We start from the raw sequence: 22,037 nt of genomic DNA, 5'->3' as shown, positions 1-22,037 counted from the left end.
ACGGATGCAGGGTCCCAAGGTTTTGGGCCGTCCTCGGCTGCTTGCTCTTCCAGGCCACAAGGGAAATGGATGAGAAGCGGGGCTGCCAGGATTAGAACCAGTACCCATATGGGATCCTGGAGCATTCAGGTGAGGACTTTAGCCACTAGGGCCCATAATTTCACAAGGTGGAGCTGAACCAGGGTAGAGGTTTATGGACTCTGTAAAGGAGGTGGGGTTTGGGGTGCCCCATCTCACTCCGTGTTCTCCTCCACTCCTCCAGGATCTCGGGGAACTGATGGCTTTATTGCAGTGTCTTCAGACCCAGTCAGGCAGGAGGTGACATCATCACAAGCCATGAGCGATTGGGATGGGCAGACTTGTCATGGGCGAATATGGGGCTGCCTGCAAGGCCCCCAAAGCATGTCCACCTGCCCGGCACAGCACCACCGAGGCCACCGGCCGTGCCCAGTGCCTTGTTCCAGCCCAAGGTGCTGCTTCCTGAACTCCCTCCCAGGGGGTGGCAGGGTACAGGGAATGTGAACACTGGGGACTCCCCTCACCCCTAAACCATATCTCTGCTGGATTCACAGGGATGCTTCCACACACATGTCGACCACAGCCTGGCTTGGGGCTCAGCAGCTGCCACCTCATCCCTCCTTCCCCACGCTAGTGCCAGGTAGGGAAACCGAGGCCTAGATAGGCCAGGCCACTCTGCAGAGCTGGCTTCTGGTCTGTCCTTGGTGAGCTCTGAGCTTGGTGCGCCGCGGCCTGGCAGGGCACGGAGGCTGTTGGTCTGTCCCCCCGTTTCTCCCGTCCTCCGGGGACCGGGACTTCGCCTCTAGCTGCTGCTGGCATCTGTTGTTTACACGTCCTACAGAGACTGGGAGATGGCGAGGGCTGAGCCAGCACAGGGGGTGGCGGGGTGTCCTGCTCCCAACTCCCCACTCTCCCCTGGGGGCTGCAGAACCCTGTCGTCATAGGCTCAAGCCCCTGGGGTAGTCCCACCCCAGCACAGTGCCCTACAGCCTTCTGGGAAGACCTTGAACACCGGCCGTGACCTGACCTGCTGGCCCCCTCCTGGTCCCTCCACCCTGGAGCCCAGGCTCTTCCCCATTTCCCAGGAGCCCTTGCCCTTGGCATCCCTGCCCCTCTGCTGCGTGGCACTGGTTGCATCCTGCTCACTGCAGCCCTGATTGGGAGCCAAGCCCCATTCTTCCTGACCCTCCCTGTGACCCAGCCCCCACCCATCAGAACCCATCCACCTGCCACCTCCTTCCCTCTAAGGGAAGGGAGCAGCGCCACCTCCTCCAGAAAGCCGGCCTGGATTCTCCCAGGTGGAGGTTCTGCATGACACCACCCCACCAGCCTCTCTGTCCCCCACTTTGGACTCAGGGCTCCCAGGTGAGGCTGTCCCCACCAACCAACAGCTTAGCCGGGCACCAGGGCAAGGAACGCTTTATTCTCAGTCACGCAGGACAAGGCCCACAGCCTCAGCAGCGGGTATATGTGTGTGGGTGTCCCTCCAGCTCCCGTTCTATGTTGGAGGTGGCAGCAGCAGGCCAGGTGTATATGTGTGTTGGGCCAGGATGACAGCCAGCAGATGGCCATGGCGGGTGGCAGAGGAGGCGAGGAGTGTTAACCCTGCTGGCTGACTCCCTTTCCTGCAGGGAGCGCTGGGGTGGGGGAAAAGGGGTGGGTTGGACATCTCGAAGGGGGGGCCTGGAACGGTCAGTCGGCTGTGAAGATGCGGCTGGAGATGTCATCCAGGAGCCAGTCGATGCCCAATAGCAGGTTCTCGCCGGTGACGGCACTGCAACCCTGGATGCACCAGTGGTGGCTGCGGATCGAGTCCAGCTCCAGGGCCTGGGGGTGGCGGGCAGGAAGTAACACTAGACATTGCTGCCAGCTGCTGCCCACAGGCCCTCACCTCTCCTGGCCCAGGGAACCCACAGGCCTCCCTTCAGGGTCACCCCATCCAGGAAGCCTCCCGGGATGGTGGGCATGCTGGGTTTTCCCTGGGATCTTGCACGTGCGCCAACTCGCCCTCGCCAGCCCAGACCTCCAGAGCCGGAGGCTGAGGTTCAGAAAGGCGCCAAGGGCAGCCCTGCTCCTCACTGGTCACCAACTCTCCCGTGCCCCCTGACGAGGGCCTGCAACACGTTCTATTATTCTGGGATTATCCAATAAAATCACGGTGGGAAAGGCGCGTCCTTGTGCCTCGGTGGGCCTGCCCTGCCCCCAGACTCACCTCCCGAATGGTGTTAGAGGACAGCGCTCCGGGCAGGTCCTGCTTGTTGGCAAAGATGAGGAGGGTTGCTCCGGCCAGGCGCTGCAGGGGCCAGGGGTCAGGGGCCGGGGGTCAGCTGACGCCTCCTCCACTGGCCCCAGTAGCTGAGGGGCAGCAGAGGCCTGGCAGGGGGTGGGGCCAGGGCGGCAGGGTCCCCACCCAGTGCACCTCTCCCCCACACCAGTGCCTGGTTCCTCTAGTGTGAACATGGAGGAGGTACCGCACAGGGTGAACCCCAGAGCGCCCCTTGGTTTTGGAGGGCTGGGATCTGATGACCTCACAGAGTGGAGGTGAGACCAGAAGGGGCCAAGCCTCCCTTTCAGATTCAACCCCCAGAGGGCATCAGGCTCTGCCCCTGATCTGAGCCACTCCCAGCCGCCAGGCAGGGGCTCAGCGCCTGACAGACACAGATTTTTTTTCTCTCCATAATTACTAAAAATTGCCTTCATCACTCTCAAAGCGACCTGGTTTTCAACCAACTGCAGTGTAGTAAGGAGGGTTGAACCCTGAAACAAAGAACATGGCAGCAGGGAAGCTGATGGGGCCCACCTGCAGCCTGCAGGGTACACTCAGCAGCCAGAGTCACCTCCGGGTCTGACCTGTCCCTGGGGCTACCCGACGCCAGCAGCAGGTGCACTGTGGAGGGGTAGAAAGTCTATTGCTGTCCAACAAACCGGCTACCCCATGGGATCCCGGTGCTTGTGAGGTGAGGATTGAGCCACTGAGCTATCGCACCAGGCCCTAGAAAGTCTTAAAACAAAACGTGTGGGTGGGTGGTAGGGGCTTTTGTTGGCATGATGGCTTAATTGGTTAATCCCGCACCTCCAAATGCAGCATTCAATATGGGCACCAGTTCATGTCCTGGCTGCTCCATGTCCGACCCAGCTCCCTGCTTGTGGCCTGGGAAAGCAGTCGAGGACGGCCCAAAACCTTGGGACCCTACATCCAGGTGGGAGACCTAGAATAAGTTCGTGGCTTCTTGCTTTAGATCGGCTCAGCTCTGGCCATTGTGGCCATTCGGGAAGTGAAGCAGCAAATGGGAGATCTTTCTGTTTCTCCTTCTCTCTGTAACTCTGTCTTTCCAGTAAAAATAAGCAAATCTTTATACATCATATAAAGGCATTGAGAGAGCCTGGCACCATGGCACACTGGCTTTAGCTGCTGCATGAGCGGCCTCCACCCATCATCCATGTGCTGGTTAGGGTCCTGGCTGTTCCACTTCTGACCCAGTTTCCTGTCATGTGCCGGACAAACCCGAGCTCCTGTACCCACACGGGACACCTGGATGGAGCTCCAGGCTGCTGGCTTCCACCTGGCCCAGCTCTGACCTTTATAGCTATTTTGGAGAGTGAACCAGCAGATGGAAAAACTCTTTTTCTCTGTCGCTCCCCTTGCTGTCACTCTGCCTTTCAAATACTTAAAAGTAAACAAATGTCCATGGCCTGGCGCAGTAGCCTAGCAGCTAAAGTCCTTGCTTTGCTCACACCAGGATCCCATATAGGCACTGTTTCTAATCCTGGCAGTCCCATTTCCCGTCCAGTTCCCTGCTTGTGACCTGGGAAGACAGTTGAGTACGGCCCAAAGCCTTGGGACCCTGCACCCACGTGGGAGACCTGGAAGAAGTCTCCTGGCTTCAGATAGAAACTGAGCATCAGCTGTTGTGCTCACTTGGGAGTGAATCAGCGGATGTAAGATCTTCCTCTTTGTCTTTCCTCCTCTTTGTATATCTGACTGTCCAATAAAGATAAATAATTTTTTTAAAAAAAGAGCATTCTGAGCTCAGACAGTAAGACCATCCCAGGCCCAGTGTTACAATGTAGCAAGGCACTGGGTGCCATGGACACTGCTGCTTCCTTTCTAGGCTGCTCCACTTCCATCCAGCTCCCTGATAACATGCCTGGGGAAACAGCATAAGACAGCCCAAGTGCTTGAGCCTCTGCCACCCATATGGGAGACTTTGTGGCCATCTGGGGAGTGAACCAATAATGGATGAAAGATCTCTGTACCTGTTTCAAAAAACATTGAAGAGGATTTCCTTTTTTAAAAGATCATGTTAATCTCAGTCCTCACTTCAGTGCAGCTCAGAGAGGTTAAGTGTCTTGCCTGAGGTCACCCAGCAGAGGCGGCCTCCTGAGCCAGGTCCCACCCCTTCCAGAGTCTCCCACGCCGCCTCAAGTCCTCTTCCCGAAAGCCCAGAGAGCTGGGTGATGTCAGGCCCCACATTTCTGAGCACAGGGTGGCCAAACAGCAACCCCTGGGATAAGAGCCTGGTGGGGGTCCCAGCAGCCGTGACGGCGTGGGCTTCCTGGGGTGCCGGACTCTACCACCACCACCTGCCCACAGCCCCTGCCTGCCTCACCTCCTCCACCAGCAGGCTCTGCAGCTCCCGCTGGCAATCCTGCATGCGCTGGCGGTCGGCACTGTCCACCACCCAGATGAGGCCGTCCGTGCTCTCAAAGTAGTTCCGCCAGTAAGACCGCAGCGACTTCTGGCCGCCCACGTCCCAGATGTTCAGCTTGAACCTGCACACGGCCAGAAGCCCGAGCTGGAGCCTGCCCTGGGTCCTGCGCCCACCTGCCGCCCCCACCCCACCCTGGGTCCTGTGCCTGCCCGCTGCCCCCCTGCCTTGCTCACCCGCGATGCTCCAGGGTCTTGATGTTAAAGCCCAGTGTGGGGGAGATGGTGTCGATGTCCTCGCCATTGAACTTCTTGAGGATGGTAGTTTTGCCGGCATTGTCCAGGCCGCTGGGGTACGCCCCACCCGTTAAGGAAGGTCCTGTGCTGGGGTGGTGGTGATGTCATCACAGTACCTCAAGTCTCCCCACTGGCCCCACAGCTGGCCCCAGGAGAGAGGTGGACTCATCCAGACATATGCACTCCATCTTCTCTTCCCACATAAAGCTCCCGGGGCTCACGCAGCGTGTGGGCAACTCCTGCCATGAGCTCCCCACTCCTGGGTGGGTTCTAGAGGACACAGCCTGCCCATAGAAGCCTCACCCTCCAGGGGGGAGGCTGTGGCCACACAGCCTTAGGAATGTGATCCAGCAGGGGAGCGTGGCTCTGGGCAGCACCTGCATGCCAGGGAAGGCCTTTCTGAGGTGTCTTGAACTGAGGTCTAAAATCCAATAAGCCCCCCTCATCTGTTTCCAGAATATTCCAAATACCTGCTGGGCACTGCAAATGAACAGTGGGCACTCACGGCAGAACAGGGGCTGCAGGGAGCAGGTCCAGGGGCGTCTCTGGGACCTGCTGCCCCACCCCACGGTCCCCATCGTACAGCATGTTTGTCCACCTACACTATTGCCCGCTGTCTTGTTCCTCTGCGTGTGAACCCACTCCCAGCAGGCTGTGGCTCCCACTGCTTCCCCAGATGGCTAGCTGGTTGGCCAGCCAAGGTGGAACCCCAAAGTCTGTCAGTGGGTTCTCCCAGCCTCCCTTAATGCATGGCTCCTGGGTTGGGGAGCTAAGGACCCACAAGTTTGTACCTCCCTCCTCTTTATCCACCAGCCTACTGGTGGCCTCTCTCACCTAAAACACAGACCCCCATCCATTGCCTCCTCCCGCCCCCCGTTTTCTCAACAGCAGGATATGGCTATGTGGCCTTGTCATTTGCTAACAGAGTCCCACAGGTCATCACCTGACCTCGCGTCCTTACACTCCAGTCTGGTAGCCCCTCCTGCTGGCCCCCCAACTCACAGTATCCCTATTCGGCGACCTCACCACTCACCTTCTGGCCCCAGCCACCACCATCCTCTCTCTGCTAGGCTCTTGCCTAACTGGTCTAGGGATGACGACTCTACTCTGCACGCCCCATTCACAAGCCAGGAGGCACTAGGTCCTACATTGGGGGTTCCCTCTTCTCCCCATCTCCCCCTGGACACTCCTCCAAGCACGCTGTCCCCTCGGTCTCAGACTGTGTCCTGGACACCCACAGCGCCCACCCTCCTTCAGGTCCCTGTATTTTGCAACGGGGTCACTCTCCACGCCTGGTCTTCTCCGGGCAGCTTGCAGATACTACGTCACTATCTCCCAGTCTCGCCCAGAGACACGAAGGGGTGACAGAGAGATGGACAGCCGGACCCACGCGCGGAACGACCCGCGCCGTCCACTCGCCCTCAGGGTTCCCCGCTTGAGGGCGGGGCCCGGCGCCTGCGGTGGGCGGGGGAAGAGGTCAGAGCCGGGCAGGCCAGGGGACCCCAGGCTGCGGCCCGACCGACGAACGGTGACGTCCAGTCACCTCTGGGCCCCAACTCGCCCTCCCTGCGTCCCGGCACCGCGGCCTCAGGCCCTCACCTGGGGGTGGCTTTCACCGGGTCCCCCCCGCCGCCCGAGCCGGTGGTACGGCCTGCCCGCGGCCCCCTCCAGGAGCGCTTGGTAGCGCCCACGTGCGTGACGCACTCGGGGCAGTTGCTGGGCCGGTCGGCCGCGCGCACTGACCCCCGCGGCTCCTTCCTCCGAGAGGATACAGCATGAGCAGCCGCAGCTCCCGCTCTTTCTGCTTCATCTTCTTCAGAATGGTCAGAAGCCCCATCGTCCCCGAGCCCCCGCCCGGCCGCCGGTGCTTCGCAGTCCCGGGACCCCGCTCGCTGTTCCTATTGGCTAGCACGCCCAACGACAGCGCAGCCCATTGGTGGCTGCGCCGCCTGGGCCCGCCCTCGCCCCACGTGACTGCGAGGCGGCCGGGGTCCCTCTAGCGGCCTGGGGGGCTCGGGCGCCGCGTTAACCCTTCGCTTCCTGAGCGCCCAGGACTCGATCAGGAGGATCTGCGAAGGGGTCGGGACCGAGAGGACGCGCCCGTGGGGCCAGGGCCACTCTGTCCTCCGGGACCTCGAGCCCACACGCTCCCTTAGTCAGTGTCCGAGTGGAAAAGCGGGCTTCCTCGCGTCTGGCTCCTGTGGGGAGGGCGCCCACGGTTCTGTAGGATCGGAAGTAGGGTATTCGTGCCCCCGTGGGATGCCGGCACCACGCCTCGAGGGTTTCCCCTCTTTATCAGTGGAGACCAAGTAAAGAAGCAGGGCCCACGCGGCGTGTAAAGTCAGTGGGCAGTGCACTTTGCTGCCTGGTTCCGAGCCGGAGCCCCTGCCGGCTGTGGGTGAATCGGGGAGGTCGAGGAGGAGTCCCTGCCAGTGTCAGCTGCTGATAATGGTGTGTGGTCTTCAGCGCAGCCTCCGCACAGCCCTAAGGGGTTCATTTTATTTATTTATTTGCTTAATTCTTGTAGTGTTTGAGTAGGGAGTGGAAGGTTGAGGTTTAAACTCAGAGCCAGTCAACAGTGACCCCCACGGTCTTATAGGGAGAAGGCTGCAAAGGGGCTAGGTTTGCCATCCTCAGGAGGTGGTTGTGGTAGGTGACAGCTGGCCAGGACACTTCCCTGGGTCCCTTCACTGGGCAGCGTCGTTCCTCCATCGGGCACACATAGGAAGAGAAAGCGTAAGGGCCCGTGTTGGTTACTGGATAAGCCACCGCCTGCACCGTATGGGTACCACTGTACGGGTACCAGTTCCTGCTGCGGCTGCCCCATGCAGCTCCCTGCTGGTGGTCTGGGAGGCGAGTTGTTCATCATGAAGTCCAGTTTCCCCTCTCCTATTCTCGCATTGGTGCAGGTTGGGGTCTCCAAATCTGTCAGAAGCCAGCCAGTACCAGGATCCTCGTAACTGGTCTGGGGTGGAGCTTCTCTGTTGGCGTGGAGAAGGTGCCCTTGGCCTTGAGGTGTTACAGAGTCTGTATGCTTCACAGAAGGCGCCCTTGGCCTCCAGGTGGCCCTGCTACAGTAAGATTGTAGCCCTTGCAAACTCACAGTCTTCCCAAAAACTGGGGTAGCTCCATCCGGCTATTTGGGGAGTGAACTAGTAGATGGAAGATTCTTTCTCAAATATAAAACAATAAATCTTTTAAAAAAAAATGTTGTGATGGCACAGGCAAGGCCTGAGCTTGCGATACTGACTTCCCGTAAGCAAGCACCACTTCCGGCCCCAGCTGTTCTTCCCGGCCACTTCCCTGCTACTGCACCTGGGAAGGCAGCAGACGGTGGTTCAAGTGCTTGGGTCCCTCCACCCGTGTGAGGAAACCCTGGTGGGTTCCTGGCTCCAGACCTCAGCCTGGTCCAGATCTAGGCTGTTGTAACTATTTGATATTTGAGGAGTGATCCCCCAGATGGCAAAATCTCTCTCTCTCACTCTGCCTTTCAGATAAATCTTAAAAAAAAAAAAAAAGCTGGCGGGGCTGATTGACGCAATGGCTCAGTTGATTAATCCTCTACCTTGCAATGCCTGTAATCTATACAGCAAACAGTTTGTGTCCCGACTGCTCCACTTCCCATTCAGCTCCTTACTAGTGGTCTAAGAAAGCAGCAGAAGATGGCTCAAAGCCTTAGGACCCTGTACCTGTGAAAGACCCAGAAGAAGCTCCTGGCTCTTGGCTTTGGATTAACTCAGCTCTGGCCATTGTGGCCGTTTGGGGAGTGAACCAGCAGATGGAAGATTCTGTAAATCTGCTTTTCCAATTAAAAATAAACAAAACCCCTGGCAAGACTCCAGCTGTCGCTCAGCTTTCAGAGGAGATAGCTTAACCCTGGGCGGTGGTCAGTTTGCTTTAGGCTGATTGTCACTGGCTAATCGTCCTTCTCTCTGGACCAGCCTGAGATGGAAGAGCTCCCCAAATGCTTCAGGTACTCAGGTGCCCTGTGGAGGTGAGCTGAGAGTTTGGCTCTTTGGATGTCTGTGTCAGTTCCGTCTTGGCTTACATCCACAGCAGCACCTGATTACATGGGCAGGCAGCTGCCAAGGGTGGAACAACCCCAGGACTGAGGGAGTCGGGACTTCAGAGCCTACTCCACAGTCAGAGGTCCCAGAAGCCTCCTTCCCACCTTCCCAGGGCCCCTGCCAGCAGTACACAGGCTGCTGAGGTCCTCCTGTAGCTGGTTGGCACCATGCTGGGGTCAGGGCTTCCTCATCTGCCCAGGTCACTTAGAGCAGGATGGAGGGCAGAGGCCCAGGAAGCCTGCTGTCTTCCCATCTTCCTATCTGGCCCCATTGTCTGCCCCCTCTTGGTATAGAAAGCCAGTGGATAGGGCTTAGCCTGGGGACCTGCCGCTAATGTATTTACTTATTTTTAAAGATTAGTTTATTTGAAAGGCAGAAAAAGAAGTTCTACCTGCTGGTTCATTCCCCAGATGGCCACAACATCTGGGCCTAGATCAGGCTGAAGCCAGGAGCCAAAAGCTCCATCCAGGTCTCCAGTGTGGGTGACAGGCACCCAAGCACTTGGGCTTTAGCAGGGAGCTTGATCCTAAATGGAGCAGCTGGTACTCGAAGCAGCGATGCTGACGTGACAGACAGCAGCTTAAGCTGTTGTGCCACAATGCCAGCCCAGCAGCCAGTTTCTGTACTCTGAGATGGGTATGTGGGGTATCTACTCTCCATGGGTTTCGGGGAGACTCTGGAGGGGAGACAGGGCTAGTTGTGCTGACTCTTGCCATGTCTGAATTCCCTCCAGGTTGGGAAGGGGGCTTGCTCCTTGCCTATCTTTGGCAACATAGTCCCATGATGTCCCCATCTCCGTAGACCCCTTGCTGGGGTTTCACTCTGGGGCTGGTAGTGGATTGACTTCTCAGCAGGTGCCCACACCTCTGTGTCAGGTTGATTGGCAGCTAGGCACCACCCCCATCACAGCTGACGATCTCTGCCATCCAACAGGGGTCCTCAGGATTTGTAGGTCATCCCTGAGTCACGAGAAGGAATTTTGAGCTGTTCGAGCATTAGCTGGGGACACCTCTTAGGTTAGCCAATTTGGGAGAAAAGATTAATTTGAGAGACAGAGAGGGTCGGGGGAGAGACAGAATGTCCATTCATTACGTCTTGTCTCAAATGGCAGTGGCAGCTGTCCCCTTGCTGTGTGAAATGCTCCCTTTGGCCTCCCACATGCTGTGCCTGCTAAGAGGTCTCCAGCTGGCCCAGTCTGCAGCACCTGGGAGCGGGTATGAGGCTGCCCGGGGCCACCCAGCCTGGCGCCCTAAGCTGCAGGTGAAGCCAAAGCTCTTAAGCTCCCTCCCAATACGTCGGCCCTTAATACTTTCCTCCACTGACCACAGCAGGTACGGGAGTTCCCTGCCCTTCTAAAGATTCCCTGGGTCTCCCTTATTCTCTCTCTAGGACCCCAAGACCTTGATGAATCACCAAGACAGAACATGGTCAGAGACATGAACTGAGACACAAACTGGCACCTGTATGGGATGCCAGTGCTGGCAGGTAGAGGATTAGCCAGCCATCATGCTGGCCCCGTGTATTTACTTTCACTAATGTTTATTTTTTGTTTGTTTTTTGTTTTAAGGAAAAATTGTGGAGTTCAAGGACAAGGATGAGTTCTTTTCCTAATGAAAAAAAATATATATACACACATACTTTGTATATATATGTATTACACATACTCTATTTTAAGGTAGAGAGTCACAGAGTTAGAACTTCCACGCACTGGTTCACTCTTCAAATGGCAGTGATGGCTGGGCCACGGCTGAGACCAGGAACATGAAACTCAACCTGAGTCTCCCAGGAGGCTGGCAGGAGCCGTCGCTTGAGCCCTTACCTGCTGCTTCTAGGGTTTTCCTTGAAGGAAGCTAAAGTGGAGAGCCAGAGGGTGGGTATCTAGGTCTGTCCTGACTGCTGGACCAAACATACATTCCCTTTTGTTCACATCTGAGAGGCAGAGAGAGAAAGAGAGAGAGAGAGAGAGAGAGAGAGAGGGAGAGTGCTTCCATCATCTGTTTACTCTGCACATGCCCACAGCCCTGGGCCAGGGCCCGGAGTCAGGAACTGCATCTTGGTCTCTCACATAACTCCTGCCTGCTGCCTCCCAGGCTCAGTATTGGCAGGAAGCTATCGTCATTGACCAATGTTGGCAGTTGAACACAGGTAGCCCAGTGTGGGATATAGACAAGTCTACTGGTAGATTAGATGCCGTTCTGGAAACATCTTTTTGATCATTCTTGATTTTCTCTACTTAACCCTTCACTGTCATACACTGCTGATGGACTTTCCTTCAGTTTTGGTACTGCAGTAACAGTATCGCTGGCCACTCCTGCCACACTCACCAGAAACAGCAGACGTCCACGGTGGAGGAATCTCTAGCTGACAAATTAGCCAATTCACATTTAAGATCCTGGTCAAGCTGCAGAGCAGTGGGCAAGCGACACCATCAGGGTCCACCTGTCTACTCTAGCTGCCCTGCTCAGGCCTGGCAACTTTCCCAGCTGAGTCTGTCTTCTGTGGCGTGATAGTCAGTGCAAACATGAGCTTCGCTTTCTCAGCAGTCCCCATGAGGGTCCTGGGCCTGGCACTCCTTGACATGCCTTGGCTCTGGCAACTGTTCACTGTGGTTAGAGACCAAAGGGAGCTGGGCAGAGCTTGGGAGTGCAGGGATAGGGTCAGCTCCATTTAAACCGCGAGGGCCTGGAGTGAGGAGGCAGCATGTTGCAGGGACACTGAGGTGCTGCTGGCGGAAAGCGACCATGTCGGGCTCAGCTACCAGGAGGCTAGCGCCCAGCAGCACATCCCTGCTCCAATGGGTGGAATGTCCCTGACACTCTCTTTTGGGACTTAGCTGTCCAAGCTAGAGAGGAAGGAAGGGCCCAGTGGTTAGGCTGAGCAGGTGCTTCCAGTTGAGCAGACATTAGGAGTGGCAACAGCTTGGGAACTCTCCAGGGAATCATGGGAGGAAGGACACTTTCACTCTCAGCTGGGTACACTGCCAGGGCTCACTGGAGCCAGAGGCTGCCAACAGCTGTCCACGCCCCCCCCCCCGCTCCCCCTGCCCCGCCCAAAGGACCTGGGAGACTTCACACGAGGGCGCAGGTGGTCGCTGCCACCCTAGCACCACAGCCCCATGCTGCCGGCCCCTCCACAACCCCCAGAGCTCGATGCATTGCTGCGGTTTCTTTGCACTTGTCTGGAGCCTTTAGAATCAGTAGGAAATTTAAGGAGCTGAGCTGGACAGAGCAGTGAGCACCCCTGGTGCTTTGGGGGGGATGCACGGTTGGGACCACAACTCCTTGGTTCTTCTGGTGGGGGGGTTGTTGAATCTGTTGTGAGTTGTGTGACCTTGGCCTGGGTCCTTGTTTCCTCGTCTGTAAAATGATGATGATACCATTGTCAGCCAGGGATGTCACAGTGACAGAAGCCACACCCGGAAAGGGATCAACAGGGAGCCCAGCAGGGGCATGTCCCCTCTCTTGTCCCAGGGACTCCTGCATTACTTCTTTATTTGAAGAGAGAGATATCTCCTATCCACTGATTTCATTCCTCAAATGCCTCCAATAGCCAGGCTGGACTGGGTCTAAAGTCATAAGACTGAAACTCAACCCAGATCTCCCACTTGGGTGGCAGGGACCCCAGGACTTGAGCCATCCCTGCTGCCTGTCAGGGCATGCATTAGCAGGAAGCTGGGACAGCGGGAGGGAGTTTTAGTTGCCTGTGACTCTTAGAGCCCAGAGGACTCACACTGGGGCTGCTGTGTGGGGTCATGGAGCAAGGAAGGATCTGAAGCTCCCGGCTGGGGCGGAGTGGGGTGGGGCATGAAGCAAGAGGCCCTGGCTGATGTCACGCACTAGCAGGCTGCCTGGAACTGGCGCTGAGACGGGCTGCGGCTGGTCCCGGCTGGAGGACTCCAGAAATGGTCCCTTGTCCTCGCTCACATGGAGGAAACCGAGGCTGAGCAGGAGCAGGGCGCAGGGTGCAGGGCCGAGGACAACAGGGTCCTCCGGAGTCTGTCAGGCTGCTCAGTCAACACCCTTTTCTACCTGAGCTCTGTGAGGGCTGGCCCTGGGGCGGAGGGTGCCTCCCCAGGGGCTCCTGCTGGGCAGTGCCCTCCCTCCCCTCCCCCTTTCCCGGCAAAAAGCCACCCCTCTCCAGCACTAAAGAACCTTGCCAACAGGAAGTTTTCCAACAGGAAGTAACCTCTCCAGCAGGAAATGACCTCCCTAACAGGTGTGTCCCACATGCCCTTGGAAGGTTGTCAACCCATGCCCCTTACCCCCCAACACTGGCTGAGGCTTAACAGCCAGGCCGACACGTCAGCTGTGTGTGGGAAGTCCATAGCTGGCCCCAGCCCCAGTAACAGCCACCGGGCACTTTTCTGTGTTAGCTGCTGTCTCCCTCTTCCTTCGCTTCCCTAAAGAGGCCAAGCCTGTTGAGAGAACCTGGGCTGAGGGGTCCTTATCCCTGGCGTCTGTCCAGCTCAGGAGGCACAGACAGGCTTCTGGACCGGCCGTGTGATGCCCCCTCCCTTCTCCCTAGGCCTTAGTTCCCTTAGTTGTGAAATGAGGGGGTGTGTTGGAGAGAGCCCCTCGCCACACCCCGGGCAGCCAGGAAGGTGGGAGGACTAGAACAGATGTCCCTTTACTTAGGAACATCTAGGAGCTCCTGGCTGGACTTCCTTTGTTTATTCTCTGATGTAGTATCTACTTGGTGGAGGCCAACTGTAAGGCTTTGGAGGTCTTTCAGAAAGCAAAGCAGGCCCATATCTGGCTATCCAGGGGTTGCCTTTGGCCGCTGCCCACTACGGGGCTGCAGGTTTGGGACTACTGTGCCACTGGTGGAAGACCCAGGGCTGTGTTCCTCCCACCACAGCCTGGCAGTTCTGCCCCCTCCTGGGGTTGACTTTGCCTCTTGTAAATTTCCTGACATGCTGTGACTGAGAGAAGACGCCTATTTCCAGGCTAGTCCTTACCATGAGGATGTCTGGGGGTGGGACCTTCAGGAGGAAGGAGGATCTAATAAGGTCATGGGTGAGGAGCCCCCCAGCAGAGTTAGGGTCCTTGTAAGAAGATGAAAGAGCCAGTACTGTGGCATAGCAGGTAAAGCTGCTGCTTGTGGCATTGGTTCCAGTCCCGACTGCCCCACTTCCAATCAACTCCCCACTAATGTGCCTGGGAAGGCAGTGGAGGACGGCTCAAGTCCTTGGGCCCCGTGCCCATGTTGGAGGTCCGGAGGAAGCACCTAGCTCCTGGTTTCGAACTGGCTCAGTTCTGGCTGTAACAACCGTTGTGGGAGTAAACCAGCAGATGAAAGAGCTCTCTCTCTAACTCTGCCTTTCAAATTAATACATTTGTCTTTAAAAAAAAAAAAATGAAAAAGGAGGGGAAAAGGTCCATAGCCTTCTCTCCATGCTGTGTGGGAAAGAGGGCCCACCTGGGGAACTGCCCTTGACCTTATACCTGGATCTCGACAGGACAGCCCACCTATGGGAAGGTACAGAACAGCAGCTTTCGGCAGAACACTGCCCAGCCTCGCCCGGCCCCTCCCTCCCAGCCACCTGCACAGGAAGATCAAGCCATAAAAACCTGCAGAGTCACGGCCTCTTGGGTGGGGCTGCACCTGCTCCCCTCTATAGGAAACAGGCTGTGGAGGAGGAGGAGAAACAGAAAGACTCAGAGGACACCTGGGCCCCAGGCCTCCACTGGCAGATTTTTGGGGAGAGTGTTACACCATGCCTGGGCTGCTCCTGATTCTTCCCCATGGACCTCACCAACTTGCTTAATGAGCCCTTCAGGTTCCCGCCTCAGGCAAGATGCCCCGGCTCTCCTCCTTTTTGGGAAACAAAAGTATTTCAGAGCAACCCAGCTGTCCAGGGTGTCCCACTCCAGCCACCATGCTGGGGGGCGAGGTTCAGCCCACACATCTGCCATGGCGCTGCTTCTAACCGCGAGCCCCATCTGCGATGCCAGAATGCAAACCAGCCCTCCATACAGTTTAGGGATGGCGAGTACGCCCAGCTAGGCAGTCCTAGAAGAGTTCTGGGCTTCATCCCAAGAAAGCATAGGATTGCTAGGCTCTGTATATCTGCCCAGGACAGACCTGGCAGGCATCACCAATCTATTGCAGGCCTCAGCCCACACAGCAGACTATCTGAAGCATCTGCCATTGATGTGGGCCTGTGCCATCAGTCTTAAGCTCCCAGCTCTGGAGCCATAGGACCCTACACACCGCATGCTGATCCTGGACAGGGCTTGCTATCTTGCCTCAATCCCCTAGGCAGATGTCCCGTCTCTCCGAGTCACACAACCAACAGGTGGGTCTGGGCTTCGGCGTTTATGAGGTCTTCCGAAGCTTTTATTAGGAAGCACGTCAGGCGCCCTCCAAAGCATGTGTCATCATGAGGTCATGGCTTTGTTCCCTGAACTCGAGCAGTCAAACACCACTGGAGTCCCGCGTGTCCCTGTTGGTCCCTCTCTCCCCCGCCCCCACTCTGCATTTTGTGTTTCTCATTCCCATTCCTATTTTCATACTTTTACAACAAACACAGGGGCTTCAAAGTTGATGGAAAAAAATGAAATTAAAGAGACAGGTTGAAGCACAGATATTTTAGGAGCAGTTAACTCTCTGGTTAGGATGCGCTCTTAGAGCATGTTAGAGCACCTGGGTTGTTCTTCCAGCCTCCTGTTACAGTGGACCATGGGAGGCTGTGTGATGGGTCGCTGTCACCCACGTGGGAGACCCAGCTATGGGCAGCTGGACAGGCAGTGAACAGTAAATAGGATCTTCCCTTTCTCAAATAAAGTTTTGAAAAAGTTTATTATGCCGGTGCAATAAAAGTTTGGAATATGCTCCTATGTTACAGATTGGAAAACACAAGCAGAGAAAAGAGAGAGGCTGCAGGCTGACCTCCCAACCCCTGGACCCTGCGTCCCTCCCCTGCTGCATGTCCTGTCCCGCGTAGGGACCACTGCTGACCTCTGCGGACAGATCAGTCTGGGAGGGTTTGGGTGGGTCAGTGTGGCGGCAGAGGGTGCTTAGTTCCGACATGCAGCCTAGGGGTGGGTGTTCGTGCCACCCCCTCCCCACTCTGTCCAGCTAAGGCTCAGAGACAGTGAGTTGGCTTCTCAAAGCTGCACAGCCCTGGTGGCGCCACACCCCCATAGGTGCTTGTATTCCCCTCTCCACACCCCCATAGGTGCTTGTATTCCCACACCCTGCAATGGTTTCTCTCCTGGGCTCCGTCCTGGGTGGCCTGCTCCCCATCTCTTTCCCCTCTACCTACCTGGCCTTCATCCTTCTTCTCCACTCATCACCATCCTCCTCCCAGCCCCGCTGCCCTCCCTGCCCCAGAGGCGGCAACCGGAAGGCAGGGTCATGTTAGGAAATCCCAGCCACGTGAGCGCTCCCAAGTCCTGGCTTCTGGGCAGCCGGTGGTTTTAGGAGAAACTGAAACTGGACCCGGCGGGGGCGGAGTGGGTCACCAGGGATTTAAGGAACCACAGTTTCCTTGCCCCCTCCCCCCACCAGGACACTGGGAGGTCACAGCTGCCAAGGGACTCCCAGGGTTTGCATGCGCTTCTGCTCTTCCTGCTGAAGCTATGCACCTCTGTGGGGACAACGGTCAGCTGACGGGCACTGTGAGTATGGGGAGCAGGGATGGGGGGCTGCCAGGGGGAGTCTGGCCAGGCTGTGAGGGTTGCAGCCGATGGCAGGGGTGCTGTGTGACCCACGGCCTCACATGTTCTCTCTCTGACTCTTGCTTTCCATTCCACCCCCTAGTCTCACTGCAAACTTTAGAACTTGTCCTCTGTACACCTGCTTCTTCTGAATCCACCTGATCCCTCGGCCTCCCTGCTTTTATGGAAGCTTCCTCCTCTCCTACAATTCCTGGCTCCTGCTTTCCTTTGGAGACCTTCCTCCTCCCAAATACCTGGTCTTGCTATCCACCCCCACTGCTGGCCCTACCCCACCCCAGCATCTGAAATGAATCTGCTGCGGGTGTGACTTCCTAGAGCTGTTTCTTCTGAGTTCTGGGGACCCCAAAGGGAGGAGGTGGTCCCAGTTTGTAATCTCTGAACCTACTCCTGTGGCCAAGCTGCTAGCCCCACTGGCATGGGAACGTTGCAAGGGGATGGGGTGTGGGCAGCAAGTTTTGCCCATTCTGTTCATTGCTATTTTCCCACCTTAGTTGGTGCCTGGCACCTAAAAGGTGCTTAAGACCTGCTGCTTGAGTAAGTGGGGATCCATTCTGGGTGAGACAAGACATAGGCATGTGGAGTTGCACCAGACGCTGGCCTAGATGCCCAGGGCCAGGGGAGGTCACAGTTAGGAGATTCAGCGTCTTGGCCTACCCAGCGGGCTCACCTCTCTGTCGTCCTGGCAGCCTGCCCAGAGAGACGCAGCAGGTTACAGCATGGAGTTTGAGTCCTAGCTCTGCAGCTTCCTGGCTGGCAGTGAGCATCACCATGTGGGCAGGGCTGGCAACATGTGAGGGTTGCAGTGTCTGGGATGGGAGGGCACAGAGGGAGCTGGAGAGACCCTCAGGCCTTGGCTCCAGGGAAGAACGGGACCATGCTAATGGCTGAGGAGTGTCTCCCTAGCCCTCTACCTTGTACCCTGCAGAACCCCGAGGAGTTGCAGAGGCTGCTGAGGAAGAAACAGAAGAACCGGGCAGCCGCCCAGCGCAGCCGGCAGAAGCATACAGACAAGGCAGACACACTGCACCAGGTGGGGCCTCACCCAGTGTCAGGCATGCTGGGCATTGCCTAAAGAAACGTAGGTTTGTCCAGCTCGGGGTTCTGGAAGCTGAACAGTGGCAAGAGTACCACCTGGGCACCAGCCAGGCATCTGGTGAGGGCCCTCCTGCTGGGGCATGGCATGGGGGGCACCCCATGATAAGAGAGCATGCCAGAGTGAGCAAGCTCTATGGCAGAGCTGCTCCCAAGAGACTCTGCCAACCCACCCATCTGGTACCCATCCACCTCCCAAACACCGTGACTGGGTGGCTTTGGGAATGCTGAGCTTCTGGGACATGACATCTAGATGACACACTCAGACCACAGCCCCTGCTTTGCCACCCATCCCCCAGCTCCAATTGGCTTAAACTACCCACTACCTACACTTTCAATATAGGTATCAAGAGTTTTAGGGTTACCTAATATAGTACTTTTAATGGGGAAGGGGGCATAATCCAGGTCTTAGGACACAGTTCTTTAAGTAAACGCAGGTAGGAGAGCCCCCTGGGTGGCTGAGGAACCAGCATGGGCACAGGTGCACCTGGGAGCCAGCCCGGGTGCTCAGGAGAGTGTCTCAATACACCCATTCATTCATTCACTCTGAAGGGCCTCCTAGGTGCCACCTCCACCCCCTACTCTGTGTGGCAGGCACAGTTTAAAGAGGTACAGCCGCGACCAGGGCACACAGAAAGCCCCGCCCCCAGCCCCTCGGGGCTCATTTTCCTGTGGAGAAACCAACCAGCCAGATACATGGTCCATGAAAGGTTGGGGGTGTCAGATGGTGTTGAGTCTGTGGGCAGGGGGAGAGCAGGGACAAGAGTGGGTGGAGTGAGACCATAGAGGTTTGTGAGGGGTGACTGGGCGTCCTGAAAGTGGGCACTGCATGAATGAAGGAGCAGAAGTCTGCATGACCCGTTAGGTTTCAGACACGTCTGTCCCCACACAGGACAGCGAGATTGCTGATACCTTTGAAGCTTGCCAGATCCTTGAGTCTTTAGCTCCTGCATTTTGTAATCCAGGCCACTTAAATGATCTCCCCCCAAAAAGAGGGGAGACCCCAGGAAATGGGTTGTGTTATTCAGCCTCTTGAGATTGTAAATAAAATTCTTTCAGTGTTTCCACAAATTTTGTTACCATGAACGGCTGCATAGAACCGCATGTGGCTGACAGTCCCCACAGCATTTCAGGATGCGGTCAGCAGGACAAGGCCTGGTGCTGACCCATAGCACACCTGTGCCATCTGCCTACATGGCAGCCCTGCACACCCGTCCTGCCATGGCACTGCAGTCGGCGAGCTCTGGCACAAGAGAGGCCTGCCGTCCACATGAAGCCGACTGGAGGCATCCAGGAGAGAATGCTGTGGTACCTGGGCCCTGGAGGCCATGTCGGTGACAGCACAGTGGAGGGAGCAGCCGGGAGAAGACCCAGGTGGAAGAGACAGGAAATGGGGGTGGGGTGGGGAGACAGGAAGGCAGAGCAGGGGCAGGTGCTGGGCTCAGTGGTTAAGTTGCAGGCTGGGACCCCAACATCCTACACCAAGCTGCAGGCCTGGCTCCTGCTCATGCACACCCAGGGTGGCAGCACGTGATGGCTCGGGTGCTCGAGTCGCTGCCACTCTCAGAGGTCATCTGGATTAGTGGCTAGCCCTGGCCATCGTAGACACTGGGAAATGATCTAGCAGATGGGAGATCTGTGCATGTATCTCAATGCCTTTCAAAGAAAGAAAAAGAATAGGGTTTTGTTTGTTTCTTGTTTTTTTTAAAGGAAGAAGGGCAGGTGTTCTGGCATAGTGGGCTGGGCCACCACTCAGGATACCCAGTTCCCATACTGGAATGCCCATTCAAGTCCTGGTTCCTCTGCTTCTTGTTCAGTTTCCTGCTAACGTGCCTGGGAGGCGGTGGACAATGGGCTGAGTCCCTGGATTCTCATTGCCTACAGAAATAATGGAAGAGCTCTCTTCCTCTCTTGCTCTGGCTACTTTTCAATCAAATAAATAAATCTAAATAAATAAATAAGAGGAAGGGGGGGGAAGACAGCGGGTAGCAGGAGCAGAGCAGCTGCTCTGAGCTGCAGTGGCCCCAGTCTCTGATCTCAGAACAGGGAGTTGGAATCCTGAGAACGGAGAGCATCTTGTTGAAGGGCTTTAACCGAGGCGTACATGTCAGAGTTGTGAAATGGCTCCTGAGGGCCAAGGGCACAGGTGCTGCAGGTGGCGCACCTGTCAGGTGTGACGGGGTAAGAGCAGGTGGGATTCTGGATGGGAATGGTGATGGCTGGGGGCAGTGACGGGAGGAGGGCAGGGTAGGTATGAGCATGGTGAGGCCGTAGGATGGGGCTGGTAGTGGAATCTGGGCTGAATACCTGATATCGGCTGACACCCCCTCCCTGCCCACCTGCCTCTCCCTCAGCAGCATGAGTCCCTGGAAAGACACAACCAAGCCCTGCGGAAGGAGATTCAGGCCCTGCAGGCGGAGCTGGCCTGGTGGAGTTGGACCCTGCACCTGCATGCACACTTGTGCCCCACCGACTGCGCCTCCTGCCTGACTCCGGGGCCCCCTGGCTGCTGGAGCCACGCTGAGTGCCCCCCAAGCCTTGCACCCCATGAACGTGACTGTCAGGAGCAGCCGGGCCTGTTCCAGAACCCAGTGTCCTTGCCCCCAACTCAGCAACTCTCTCCAGGCTCTCAGCTGCATGATTCTCGTGGCCTCTTCCTCTCCCCCCCTCCTGCCGAGTCCCTTGCCTCAGGTCCGGCTGTGATGACTGCCCAACTGTCCCCCAGCCCTGTCCTGGATGCCTTGCCTGCTGGTTCCAGCCTGACAGGGTGTTCTAAGCTCGAAGCCCTCCTGCCCAGCCCCGCAGCCCAACCCGGCGCTGCACAGCCCCTTGGGCTAGGGCACTCCACTGGGGGGAAGTTGGGGTCCCCTACATTCTGCTCCCCAGGGCTCACCTGTTTGCAAGAGCTGGGCGTGGATCCCAATCCCCACCCTCTCCTGGCCTTCCCATTGCTCTCCTCAGCTCAAGTCCACTTCTAGCCCGCTGCTGACAGTCGCTTTAGCATGCCGGCATCTCCCTCATGGCCGCCAGAGGCTGCCCTTCTGACTGACGGCTGGGCCAGGATTTTCTAGAGCAAAAGAAAATATCATCGGGTTCCTATGTGGTAGTGGATCCTCACACTGCCTCCCAATCATCCTGCAAACCAAAATGCTCGTTCTGTGTGCTGCAGTAAAAGACAAGAAGCCAAGGGACATGTTGCCAGGTCACATGGCCTTTGGGGACTCAGCCACCTGCTCCTCCCTCTGCTGATGGGATCTCGGGCCCAGGTGTTCTAGGGGCAGAGGTCTGGGAAACCGGCAAGAGGAAGAGGGATGCATGCTGGGAGCCAAGGAGGGCCCTCTCCTCTCTGCTCTGTCTCCTGGGGCCGGAGCTCTGAGGTCCCAGAGGCTTGGTCTTTACAGGGGCCACTCCGTGGAATTCAGGCCTGAGGTGGGGAGGACCAGCTGCAGCCTTGAAGCAGATTCTCTCTCCCCTCCCCCGCCCCCCTGTATGGTTTCTGGGGTCAAGAAACTAGGACATGGGCCCGGCACGGTGGCCTAGCGGCTGAAGTCCTCACCTTGAATGTGCCGGGATCCCATATGGGCGCCGGTTCTGATCCTGGCAGCTCCACTTCCCATCCAGCTCCCTACTTGTGGCCTGGGAAAGTAGTCGAGGACGGCCCAAAGCTTTGGGACCCTGCACCTGCGTGGGAGACCCATGAGAGGTTCCTGGTTCCTGGCTTCAGATCGGTGCAGTACCAGCTGTTGCGCTCACTTGGGGAGTGAATCATCAGATGGAAGATCTTCCTCTCTGTCTCTCTTCCTCTCTGTATATCTGACTTTGTAATAAAAAATAAATAAATCTTAAAAAAAAAAAAAGGAAAAGAAACTGAACCTGTGGTCAGAGGTGGGGAGGAGGCTAGGTGCCCATGGCCTCCCCAGATCTTCGGAGGCACCACAGGCTCATCCAGTGTTGGGGGCAGGGGGAAGGGGCTCATGCTCAGATCCCAGGAGCAGCACTGTAAGGTGCCCCAAGATTAGAAGCCCCAGTTTTTTCCCCAGAGTTTTGTCCTGGAGCCTGAGCACAGGTCTTGGCACCTGTGTGCGTGGTCTGCAGATCAGGGTTTTTCCTAGTCCCTCGGGTTGCAGCGCACTTCGTGCTGGGAGATACCAGAACGTCTTTGAAACAAGAGGAAATTATCTAGAATCTGTGGCAGGAAGCTCCTTGTGCACCAGCTAATCCAAACTCCTGTCC

The 22,037-nt window shown here is 56.9% G+C and overlaps 2 protein-coding genes across 3 annotated transcripts; one reads left to right on the top strand and one right to left on the bottom strand.

The window, feature by feature from the left end:
* Positions 1 to 1,421: 1,421 nt before the first annotated feature.
* Positions 1,422 to 6,865, bottom strand: ARL2 (ADP ribosylation factor like GTPase 2). 2 transcript variants are annotated; one of them, XM_040970973.1, is made up of 5 exons: positions 6,736 to 6,865; positions 4,904 to 5,014; positions 4,629 to 4,791; positions 2,231 to 2,311; positions 1,422 to 1,845 (listed from the first exon to the last, which is right to left on the bottom strand). In XM_040970973.1, exons 1-5 carry the CDS (start codon positions 6,798 to 6,800, stop codon positions 1,711 to 1,713), a joined length of 555 nt encoding a protein of 184 aa, XP_040826907.1. In that variant the 5' UTR covers positions 6,801 to 6,865; the 3' UTR covers positions 1,422 to 1,710. The 2 variants fall into 2 exon arrangements, with proteins under 2 accessions (XP_040826907.1, XP_040826908.1); XM_040970974.1 differs by lacking the exon at positions 2,231 to 2,311 and having other exon boundaries at positions 6,736 to 6,837.
* A 9,687-nt stretch (positions 6,866 to 16,552) lies between these two features.
* BATF2 (basic leucine zipper ATF-like transcription factor 2) lies at positions 16,553 to 21,266 on the top strand. The gene is made up of 3 exons (XM_040970960.1): positions 16,553 to 16,652; positions 17,638 to 17,742; positions 20,159 to 21,266. Exons 1-3 carry the CDS (start codon positions 16,614 to 16,616, stop codon positions 20,780 to 20,782), a joined length of 768 nt encoding a protein of 255 aa, XP_040826894.1. The 5' UTR covers positions 16,553 to 16,613; the 3' UTR covers positions 20,783 to 21,266.
* The last annotated feature ends 771 nt before the right edge of the window (positions 21,267 to 22,037 follow it).

This window comes from Ochotona curzoniae, unplaced genomic scaffold, assembly GCF_017591425.1.
Source record: "Ochotona curzoniae isolate NIBS_2020 unplaced genomic scaffold, NIBS_Ocur_1.0 scaffold_4937, whole genome shotgun sequence".
NCBI lineage: Eukaryota > Metazoa > Chordata > Mammalia > Lagomorpha > Ochotonidae > Ochotona > Ochotona curzoniae.
Note: the sequence above shows the minus strand (reverse complement) of the source record. Positions and strands in the feature narration are given on the sequence as shown.

Excerpts from the sequence above, each read along its gene's own strand:
- ARL2 (XM_040970973.1), bottom strand. The coding sequence starts at position 6,800 with ATGGGGCTTCTGACCATTCTGAAGAAGATGAAGCAGAAAGAGCGGGAG. Across the intron at positions 4,792-4,903 it reads AAGACCCTGGAGCATCGCGG|GTTCAAGCTGAACATCTGGG; the intron begins GTGAGCAAGGCA and ends GGCCGTGTGCAG. Across the intron at positions 1,846-2,230 it reads CCTCTAACACCATTCGGGAG|GCCCTGGAGCTGGACTCGAT; the intron begins GTGAGTCTGGGG and ends CGCCACCCCCAG.
- BATF2 (XM_040970960.1), top strand. The coding sequence starts at position 16,614 with ATGCACCTCTGTGGGGACAACGGTCAGCTGACGGGCACT. Across the intron at positions 16,653-17,637 it reads ACGGTCAGCTGACGGGCACT|AACCCCGAGGAGTTGCAGAG; the intron begins GTGAGTATGGGG and ends TGTACCCTGCAG. Across the intron at positions 17,743-20,158 it reads AGGCAGACACACTGCACCAG|CAGCATGAGTCCCTGGAAAG; the intron begins GTGGGGCCTCAC and ends CCTCTCCCTCAG.